This window comes from Miniopterus natalensis, chromosome 19 (genome assembly GCF_054644295.1).
Source record: "Miniopterus natalensis isolate mMinNat1 chromosome 19, mMinNat1.hap1, whole genome shotgun sequence".
NCBI classification, from domain to species: Eukaryota; Metazoa; Chordata; class Mammalia; order Chiroptera; family Miniopteridae; genus Miniopterus; species Miniopterus natalensis.
Genome location: NC_142099.1, coordinates 7,872,569 through 7,884,190, shown reverse-complemented (window position 1 = coordinate 7,884,190; position 11,622 = coordinate 7,872,569). Strand labels below are relative to the sequence as shown.

Sequence of the window (11,622 nt, the reverse complement as noted above, 5' to 3'; positions counted from 1 at the left end):
CAATGTATCCAGGTTTTTCTAGTTATTGTGTTATTACAATAATAGCGGTGGCCTGTTGTAACTTTCTATAGCCTGCCCAGGTTCCCTCTCTAAGCTCCGGCTTCATTTGTGAAATGCTGGTGATATTGTAAATAGTAAATGAAAGTGAGTATCAGTCAACAGGGTGCCCAGAGCAGGGAAGGCACTGAGCACAGTACGGCCTTTGGTCAGCCACCTCAGGGATTTGCAGAGGGAGGCCCTGGGGATCCTGGTGAAAAGCGCTGGCTGTGGAGTCAGTAGGCTCAGATTTGAATCCCAGCTCCTGGATTTGTAAACTGTGTGACCTTGAATAAGTCGTTGAAACTCTGCTAGCCTCAGTTTTCAGTCAAATGAGGAAAATTAATGTCTGTCTCACAGGTATTAAATGGAATACCACACTTGAAGCCCTTCTCTGTGCCTGGCTCTTGGTAGGTACTCAGTGGTAACCAGTAGTACATCTTATTTCATTTACTGGATGAAATAAAAGCAGGTAGATTAAGGAAGTATAGGATTTGGAGAGTGCCTATAAAAGACCAAATATTATAATGGATTCAAGAAAGACATAAGGTAATGAAATATTTCTTACACTTTATATCCATTTAGCAATTTCCCCAAGTGCTTGGACATTCATTACGTCTTCACATTCTCAGCACCGCCAGATATTACAGAGTGGAACAGATATTACCCCCACTTTAAAGATGAGGAGACTAAGACTTAACGAGATGAAATGAATTCTCTAATGTCCACCTAGCTACTTGGCGGCAGAACCAGAATAAGGATTCATCTTCACACCCCAGATTCCTGCCTTGGAGGCTATGATAATCCTACATGAAATGGGCATCCATAGGAGAATATAATCAGTGGTACAAGGACATTAGGCAGGGAAAGGAGAGCTGTGGGAAAGCACGTTAGCAAAGACTATGCTTATGTGTCTGGTTAAACCTCTCTTGCCGTCATTCCTCAGCACAGACCAGAGCCCTAAGAGAACAGATGAAGCTCAGAAATCCTGATGAGAGGAAGACTGGGAACACAGTTCACATCTCAGGTGGCCTGAAAAGGCCGGATTGTGCTCTTTTTTTTAGGTTTTCATTCCACAACGTGGGGGACCCTTATGATACAGCAGGTGCTGTGTTAGATACTGGAATAGAGTCAGGGACCAAAATACAGTTCTCAATCCTAGTGGACTTAACGTCGAGTGAAGGAGACAATGATTAGACAAGACACACACAGATACATCATTACAAACAGGTCAGTGCTAGGATGGGAAAGCGCCTGTTCATAGCCCCTTCTCTCACTCCACACATGTCTGCACACGCAGACATACCCTCCTTCCTCTCCCCAGCAAACCCCAGAAGCTGAAAAGTGATCAAAGGAAGCTACTGCTGCCTAAATGCTGCTGGGAAAACACTGGGCAAAGAGAGAGAGCCCCGCCACCTGTGACCATGGAGATGGTTTGTAATCAGCAAACCAAGGCCCTCGCCTGCCTTCCTTCTCCGGGCATCCAAGAAATGGTTGGTTTAGAAACCCTGAGCCCACAGACTGTTTTCCAGCAACAAGTGCATAGCAACAGGATTAACGTGCTGTAAACTTAGGCAGTCAAAAAACTGCTCGTGTCTGCTTATCAAACCCAGTTACGATAGCAGGACATGAGGCTGCTTTTCCCAGCTGCGGGCAGACTTGACGTCCTGAACTACTTTCTCCGCTGAAACTAAAACACTGGACACAATATATAAACATCTTCTTAAACAACACACTGCTCGGCTAACAGGACAGGAAGGGACTCTCCACAGAGGCCAAAATGAAGTGAAAGCAGAAACCCTGGGAGTCAGCAGGTGCCAAAGCCACTCTGCGCCTCGAGTTACTGTTTCAACCGCCGCAGAGACTTGGGTTGGTTGGGTAAAGGCTGAAATCACACTGAGGCAGAGAGTCTGTTAGGAGACCCCGGTGCCCCTCGGAAGGGCCACACCCCAACTAGGGAGGAAATAAACCCTCATGCAAAAGAGGACAGGGAAACGTACCAGTTTTGATCTTGGCGTTGGGGTAGCGGGAATCTTCCCTGGAAACTTGCACCCACGAGCCAGCCTCTGAATGGGGCTGCTGTCTGAACTGATGCCCTGCGGCAGAGCCTCGAGGCGACCGGCCAAACTCCAAGCAAACCCTCTCTGAAGGAACAGGACCTCAGCTGACACCTCGAGGAAGCCCACCGTGTTCCAAGGAAATGAGCAGCTTAGTTTTGAGAGAGACCGAGAGAGAGAAAGATGACACAGTACACGAGGAAACGAGACACTGGAATCAACAGGCAGGCACCAAAGCCGATGGCAGCGAGCTCACATGCTGGCCTTACGAAGAAAGTGGAGTGGAAATACAAGTTCAAAAACAAAAAGGACACGTGTAAAATTTTCACCCTGTTAAAATGAATCTTGTCCACGTTGTGTGTTTTTAATGGATGATGGTACGTAGCGGATCACACTGACACTTAGTTTCTATTTGATGCATTAAAATGAGGGATGTGCCCGGCCTGCGTGGCTCAGGGGTTGAGCACTGACCTATGATCCAGAAGATCGCAGTTTGATTCCAGGTCAGGGCACATGCCCGGGTTTCGGACTAGATCCCCAATCGATGTTTCTATTTCTCTTTCCCTGTCCCTTCCCCTCTCTGAATTCAAAAAAACATATTTTTAAAAAAGAAAATAAGGAGATCCAAGATGGCAGCAGACTGAGTGGAAGCTATGCTGACACTCTCCAGGGACCAATCTGGATTTACAACTAAAACATAGAAAAACTATCCTGAAAACCAACTGAAGACGAGCTGGAGAGCACCCTCATAACCAAGGAGGAAAAGTGGAGGCCGCACAGAGACTGGTAGGAAGTGCGGAGGCGCAAGAGGGCTGGCTGGGCTCCCACAGGCAGCAGCTGAAGGTCCGGAGGGAGATCTCAGCTGTGGGGGTTCCCACTGAGGACTCTGGGGCCTAAACCCCAGCCTGGGCTTCCCAGCCAAGAGCACCAGGACTGAGAAGGGTGCCCACATAACATCTGGCTGTGAAAAGCAGCCAGGTTTCTGTCCGGCAGCTGGAACTGCGGGCCCCCTCTTACAGAGCCAACGCCCAATGTTTCATGTGCAGCCACTCACCTTGGGCTCCCGCGGAGGGGGAGTGGAGTGGACTGGAGCTGTGGGGGGAGAGTCTGGGGTTGCGGGCTCTGGAGAGTGAGATCAGGGGACACCCGTCTGGATTCCTGTGCCGAGTCATTCCCCCAGACTGTGGAGGACATCTTTCTAGGGCAGCGAATTTTTGGCTTTTGCCTGAAGGGGGAAGCAATTGCCTCACCCTGCTGGAAGGCCTCTCGCTCAGCGCAGAGGAGTTTCTATAGCCTGAAGCTTGTTAAGACTGATAACAACTAGCCGCCCCACCCTGTGGAGCTTCCACAGCCTGAGGCTCATTAAGAGAATCAGATTAATGAGCCTGCAGGCAGAGGCAGACCTCAGGGTGCTTTTAGTCTTTGCCTGATCTGCTTTGGGATCTGGGCCTTGGAAAAGCAGACTTTGGTGTGCATCTTGGTCCTGTCCAAATGCACCCAGCTCCAGCAGAGGAGACCTCAAGCCTAGGGTTGTTGATAGCTCCAAACAGGGTACTCAGGGCCAGTCACAAACTGCGTCTGACATTGGCCTGTACCAGAGACCCTCCAAAAGGACTGAGAGTCCTAGCAAATCTACCTAACACTTAAAAACAAACCCAAAAAAGTAGCCAAAATGGGGAGACCAGAAAACAAGCCCCAGATGAAAGAACAAGAGAAGTCTCCAGAAAAAGAGCTAAATGAAATGGAGACAAGCAATCTCTCAGATATAGAGTTCAGAATACTGATTGTAAGGATGCTCCACAGCATGAAAAGAGATATGAAAACTATGAAAAATGACCAGTAAGAAATGAGAAATGACATAGCAGAAATAAAGAATACATTGGAAGCAATAAACAGCAGATGAGAGGAAGCTGAGGATCAGATCAGTGAATTAGAAGACAGTGTAGAAAAAATCACTCAATCAGAGACCCAAAAACAAAAAACAATTAAAAAACAGGAGGACAGTCTAAGAGAGCTGTAGGACAGCATGAAACATAACAATATTTGCATTATAGGAGTACCAGAGGAGGTCAAAAGTAAGCAGGGGTTAGAGAAGCTGTCTGATGAAATAATGGCAGAAAACTTCCCTAACCTGGTCAAGGAAAAAGTCACACAAGTTCAGGAGGCACAGAGTCCCAAGCAAGAAGAATCCAAAGAGGCCCATGCCCAGACACATCATAATTAAAATGTCAAAAATCCAAGAAAAGAGGGGATCTTAAAGGCAGCAAGAGAAAAGCAATCTGTTACCTACAAAGGAGCTCCCATAAGGCTGTCATTTGACTTCTCATCAGAAACTCTACAGGCCAGAAGGGAATGGCATGAAGTATTCAAGGTCATGCAAAACAAGGATCTGAAACCAAGGCTACTCTATCCAGCAAGATTATCAATCAAGATAGATGGTGAAATAAAGAGCTTCCCAGACAAAAAAAGGCTAAAGGAGTTTATCACTATAAAACCAGCATTACAGGAAATGTTAAAGGGACTGCTGTAATTAGAAGTAGAAATAAAGAGAATGAGAAATATAGGCATAAAGAAACAAAATGGCAGTAGATAAGTATCTTTCAATAATAGCCTTAAATGTAAATGGACTAAATGCCCCAATAAAAAGATGCAGGGTGGCTGAATGGATAAGAAAACATGACCCAAATATATACCGTCTACAAGAGACCCACCTCAGAAGAAAAGACTCACACAGGATGAGAGGGAAGGGATGGGAAAAAATTTTTCCATGCAAATGGAAATGAAAAAAAACCTGGGGTAGCAATACTCATATCAGACAAAATAGACTTCAAAATGAAGATCATAACGAGAGACAAGAAAGGTCATTACATAATACTAAACAGGTCAATCCAACAAGAGGATATAACCCTGATAAACATATATGCACCTAGTATTGGAGCACCTACATTTATAAAACAAACTTCTAGAGGACTTTAAGGGAGAGATGGACAGCAACACAGTCATACTAGGATACTTTAACACCCACTCACTTCACTGGATAGGTCTTCCAGACAAAAAATCAACAAGGAAACAGTGACCCTAAATGACACACTAGATCAGATGGATTTAATTGACATTTACAGAACATTCTACCCCAAAGCTGCAGAATATACATTCTTCTCAAGTACACACAGGACATTCTCAAAGACAGAACACATGTTAGGACACAATACAAGTCTCTATAAGTTCAAGAAGATTGAAATCATATCAAGCATCTTCTCGGACCACAGTGGCATGAAATTAGAAATCAACTACAATAAAAACACTAAAAAACATTTAAACACATGGAGGCTGAAAGGCATGTTCTTAAACAATGAATGGGTCACCAAAGAGATCAAGAAAGAAATAAAAAACTTCCTGGAAACAAATGAAAATGAACACACAACAACTCCAAACCTATGGGACACAATGAAAGCAGTCCTGAGAGGGAAGTTCATAGCACTACAAGCCTACCTCAAAAAAGATAAACTTCTAATAGACTCTCTAACCCTACAACTTAAAAACTTAGAAAGAGAACAACAAGAAAAGCCCAGAGTAAGTAGAAGGAAAGAAATAATAAAGATCAGAGCAGAAATAAATGACAGAGAGACTAAAAAAAACATTACAAAAGAGCAATGAAACCAAGAGCTGGTTCTTTGAAAAGATAAACAAGATTGATGAACCTTTAGCCAGACTCATCAAGAAACAAAGAGAGAGGACCCAAATAAACAAAATCAGAAACAAAAGAGGTGAAATAACAACTTACCCTACAGAAATACAAAGGATTGTAAGAAAATACTATGAACAACTATATGCCACCAAGCTGGACAACCTGGATGAAATGGCTAAATTCCTAGAAAAATACAACCTTCCAAAACTCAATCAGGAAGAGTCAGAAAGCCTAAATAGGTCGATAACTGTTCATGAAGTTGAAGCAGTAATCAAAGGGCTCCCAGCACACAAAAGCCCTGGCCTGGCTTTTCAAAGAAGAATTAACACCTATCTTCCTCAAACTATTTGAGAAAATCCAAGAGGAAGGAACACTTCCAAGCTCTTTTTATGAGGCCCGCATTAGCCTAATTCCAAAACCAGATAAAGAGGCTACAAAGAAAGAGAATTACAGGCCAATATTCCTGATGAACATAGATGCTAAAATCCTCAACATAATATTAGCAAATCGGATCTAGTAATATATTAAAAAGATCATACACCGTGACCAAGTGGGATTTATTCCAGGGGTACAAGGCTGGTACAATACTTGCAAATCAATAAACACGATACATCACATAAAAAAATTGAAAGATAAAAATCACATGATCATATCAATAGATGCAGAAAAAGCATTCAATAAAATCCAACACCCATTTTTGACAAAAACTCTCAGCAAAGTGGGAATGGAGGGATCATACCTCAACATAATAAAGGCCATATATGACAAACCTACAGCCAACATCATACTCAATGGGCAAAAACTAAAACCATTTCCCCTTAGAACAGGAACAAGACAGGGGTGTCTACTTTCACCATTCTTATTCAACATAGTACTGGAAGTCCTAGCCACAGCGATCAGACAAGAAGAAAACACAAAAGGCATCCAAATAGGAAAGGAGGAAACAAAACTGTCATTATTTGCAGATGACATGATATTGTACATAGAGAATCCTAAAGACTCCACCAAAAAACTACTAGATTTAATAAGTAAATTCAGCAAGGTAGCAGGACACAAAATTAACACCCAGAAATCGATGGCATTTTTATACACCAATAATGAACTCTCAGAAAGAGAAACTAAAAAAACAACCCCATCTACCACAGCAACTAAAAAAATAAGATACCTAGGAATAAACTTAACCGAAGATGTAAAAGACCTTTACTCGGAAAACTACAGGACACTGAAAAAGAGATAGAGGAAGATATAAACAAATGGGAAAATATACCATGTTCATGGATTGGAAGAATTAACATCATTAAAATGTCCATACTACCCAAAGCAATCTATAAATTCAATGCAATCCCTATTAAAATACCAACAGTATACTTCACAGACCTAGAACAAACATTTCGAAAATTTATGTGGAACCAAAAAACACCCCGAATAGTCACGGCAATCCTGAGAAAGAACAAAGTTGGGGGAATCACAATACCAGATATCAAGTTATACTATAAAGCCACTGTAATCAAAACAGCCTGGTACTGGCACAAGAACAGGCATATAGATCAGTGGAACAGAACAGAGACCCCAGAAACTGACCCATGCCATAATGGTCAATTAATATTTGACAAAGGAGGCAACAACATACAATGGAGTAAAGACAGTCTTTTCAATAAATGGTGTTGGGAAAATTGAACAGGTACATGCAAAAAAAATGAAACTAGACCACTAACTTACACCATACACAAAAGTAAATTCAAAATGGATAAAAGACTTAAATGTAAGACACGAAACCATAAAAATCCTAGAGGAAAACATAGGCAGCAAAATCTCAGACATCTCTCGTAGCAATATGTGTGCTGATACATCTCCCAGGGCAAGGGAAACTAAGGAGAAAATAAACACATGGGACTGCATCAAAATAAAAAGCCTCTGCACAGCAAAAGAAACCATCAACAAAATGAAAAGGGAGCCCACTGTATGGGAGAACATATTTGCCAACGACACATCTGATAAAGGGTTAACATCCAAAATATATAAGGAGCTCATACAACTTAACAAAAGGGGTGGAGGGGATCAATGGGGATAAAAAGAGGACATCTGTAATATTTTCAACAATAAAGATCAAGAAACAAATAAATAAATAAAATGTATTGATGTTTAAAATTTATTTAGAAATGCATAAAAATAGATTGACAAATGGACAAATGTAGAGATAAGTTATGTAACTAAAGCAAAGTGCTTATATAGAATCTAGGTGGTAAGTATATGGTGTTCACTGCTCAATTATTTCAACTTTTCTGTATATTTGAAAATATTCACAATAAAATATTGGGGGAAATGTAAAAGGGGGGACATATTTTTTCATGAGAATATATTTTTCATGATCCTTTTAGGGAATGTGGGGGCAAAAGTTTGAAGACCATTGCTTTCTATTATCACCATTTGCTGATGAATCTTTAACCTAAACCTACAGCCCAGACCTCTCTCCAGAATCCCAATCATATTTCCATCTGTCTCCTAGACCATTCCATCTGGATTTCCCATCAGATCTAAACCTCAACAGATCTAAATATAAATTAGTGTCTTCCTGTGTCAGTGAGAAATATTATCAGCTACAAGTAAAAGAATGTAAGAGTCAAACAAAACAAGGGTTACTTTTCTTACATAACAAGAAATCTGGAGGTAGGTGGCTACTGGTACTGGTTCAGCCGTTCAACAATCTCCTGGCTAGCAGGTCTGCAATTTTCTTGGCCTTTGCTCAGTCACAAAATGTTCTATCGCTCCAGGCATCATGGAAAGGAGCCATGCCAGTGACAACTGAACCTTTTATTAAGACAATTTCAGATTTTCCAGAAGCCTCCCAGCCTAGACTCCATAGCTCTGTGAACGGTTCCACAATCCGCCTAGTTACCCAAGTAAGAAACCCAGGAGTCGCCCTTTCCTTCTCTCCCCTTCTGTTCCTCATATCCACTCTGTCTTGATGGTTTATCAGTCTTTGACTGTCTCTCAAATCTCAGCCTCCTTCCTACACCCACTGCCACTGTCTTGGTTCAGGTTCTTATTTCTACCCAAACTGCTGTAATTCGTCTCAGGTCTTAACTTTGCACCTTCCCCCCGTGGGCCCCAGCTTGACCATTCTAAAAACAGAAACCTAACCATGGCATCCCCAGCTTCTATCTTGTCTGTGGCTTTGCATCACATCTATTTTAAAGGCTAACTTCCTTATTTGGCCGTTAATGAAGTCTCCTGCTTTCATAATAATGTGCTCTTGAAAATGTGTCATCAGGATGCCCTAGTCCTGTCAAGGGTCAGCTCCCATAAGACACAACTTTGCGCAGGGGGGAAAGCTGGGGAAGTTATACTCAAAATCTGAATCTGTTATGCTGGGCGGGCAACCTCTGTCTCGGATACCTGTGTGCTAAAATTGTCGTATGAAAGAACAAAAGATTTATACGTTATAACAAGGGTTCTTTTCCCAGAGTGTTGAATCTCTCAATGTGTTTTGTCTTGGAGACCTAAAATTCAACAATAGATGTGAAGTATAATGTCACTGTTGTCCTTTCAGCTTAGAGATTTATTGCACGCCTGCTGTGTACTAGACGCTACACTTACACTTAGTTTCTTTATTCTAGAACAGAGGTGACAGAGACAGAACACTAAGTGTTTGATTGAAGCTGAAGATCTGCCTCTTTCTGCATCCGTGGTGACTTTTCATCTCATACCTATTTGAAACTTGTGCTTATTACCAGAATTGTCACTTTCATTTTTATTTTTTTGTCTTCTCATTTTTCATAAATGAAATTCACTTTGGATACGCAAACAAAATGTCCAAAGACAGAGATGTAGTCAAAGATGGCAACATGGTAGAAAGTGATTGGTCGACTGATACAATCAATTCAGTAATTGCCGACCCTCATATAGTACTTACTCTGAGCCGGGTGCTGTTCTGGGCACTGGACCAATATTAACTCATGAATGCCCACAACTCTGTGAGGCATGTGCCATTATCTCCATGTTGCAGATGAGGAAACTGAGGCCTGAGGATAGCTTTGTGCTTTTGTCAGCTGCCTAAAGGCTGCGCGCTAGCATCTCTGCGACGCCCCTTCTCTGCTCCACTTGGGCTGGCTACAGCTCTTCCTCCCCCAGGAGGCCTTGTTTCCTCTGTCCTGTCCCACTTTTCGGTGTCTTCCTTCCTGCGCTGCTCTTCCCCTCTGCTCAGGCTCATCCTTCAGGGCCAAGGCAGGCCCCCTCCTCCGGGAAGCCCGCCCTGCCCTGCCCTGCCCTGCCCGGCGCAGCGAGGCCAGGCCTCCTACCCTGCAGTAATTATTTGCCTACAGATCCGTCTCTACCCCGAGACGGTGCTGCCAGGCCCGCTGCCTCCCCGTGGTTGGTGCCGGGGGCTCCCTGCCGCGCGGCCGGCCCGTAACAGGCACTTCAAGTCCGACTGAGTTAAAGCAGGGGCTCCCCGAGCCTCCACGCTCCCGTCGCGCCCCCGCTGTCTGGCACCACACACTGCAGACAGTCAACCAGAGCGGGAGCCGAATCCCCACCAGCAGCCTAACTTAATAAAACAAAGCAAAACAAACCCTCCCCCTTGTACGCTCATCCCCGCATCACAGTTAATCCTCGGGGGTGCGGATCCGCTTCCAAGGCCCCCCCCCCCCCGCCCCGTCGGTAGCGTTCGGCGGGACCCGGGGAGTCTGACGCGCCCCCCACCCCCCACCCCCGGCCAGGCCGTGCGGGCGGGAGGCAGCCTCGGGGGCAGGACGCCCACCCCCCCACCCCCCGCGCCCGCGCCCGCGCCCCGCTCTCGCCTATTAAGGTAAAGAGGCCCCGGAGCCGCGCGGGAGGGGCCGTGGGGGGCCCTTGGAGGCGGCCTCCGCGCCAGAGAACCACAGCCCGCAGCTGGGGTGCCCCGCGCCAGGTCCTGCCAGCTTCGGGGCGGCCCCAGGTCCTGCCTCTCCCTCTACCCTCGCCCACCGGGGCGCGTCCTTAGGCTCAACTCAAAGGGGTCTCTGCCCAGGGCGCTCATTAAGTGGGTCTCGGGTCCCGGTGGACGCTCCTTCCCGGCAGATGCTCCGATAGCCACAGGGAGGGGGCGCCCGCGAGGCACGTTGCCTGGCATCCGGGGGGAAGGAGGCGGTCCCCAGTTCCAGGGGAGAGCCCGGCATGAGCTCCCACCGGCCGCCCGCCCCGCACCTCGGGGTCCTCCTAGGCCCTCTCTCGCCCCCTGCAGGCCCCGCCCCGCCCCGTCCCCAGAAGGCCCCGCCACGCCCCCTGCAGGCCCCGCCCCCGGCCCTCGCCCCGCCCTCCGTCCCGCCCCCAGAAGGCCCCGCCCGGCAGCCCGCCACGCCCCCAGCAGGCCCCGCCCCCGGGCCTCGCCCCGCCCCCTCCGCCGGCTCCCGCCGCTCACGGGCTCGCTCGCCGGCCGGGACTCGGGAGCCCGCCGCGGGCCGCAGCATGGGGCGCTTCCGCGGGGGCCTGCGGTGCATCAAGTGCCTGCTGCTCGGCTTCAACCTGCTCTTCTGGGTGAGACCTGCAGGCGAGGGCCGGGCGGGGCGCGGGCGGGGCGCGGGGCCGGGGCTCCCCAGGACTGATGCTCGCGCGCGGCTCCGGGAGCGGGCAGGTTTCCGAGCGGCGGAGGTGAGAAGAAGGCAGACAAAGGGGGAGGGGGACGGGGCAGGAGGGGCGGGGAGAGAGCGGCGGAGCCTCGAGAAGCGGTGAGAAGGGGCGAGCCGCCGGCGCTGCCCTTTGGGAACCCCTCCGCCTGCGCTTTCATCCCGCAGCGGCGCCGCCAGGTGCGGGTCACCAGCCCCCCGCCTCCCGGGCCGGCTCCCCCCGGCTGCGCGCACCCCC

General features: G+C 46.9%; 1 protein-coding gene across 1 annotated transcript in view; it reads left to right on the top strand.

Moving 5' to 3' along the window:
• The first annotated feature begins 11,226 nt into the window (after nt 1-11,226).
• TSPAN2 (tetraspanin 2) overlaps nt 11,227-11,622 on the top strand; it is a 30,577-nt gene continuing 30,181 nt past the window's right edge. Inside the window, exon 1 of the mRNA XM_087827658.1 lies at nt 11,227-11,295. Coding sequence (XP_087683784.1) covers nt 11,227-11,295 — 69 coding nt within the window. The remainder of the gene's footprint in view (nt 11,296-11,622) is intronic.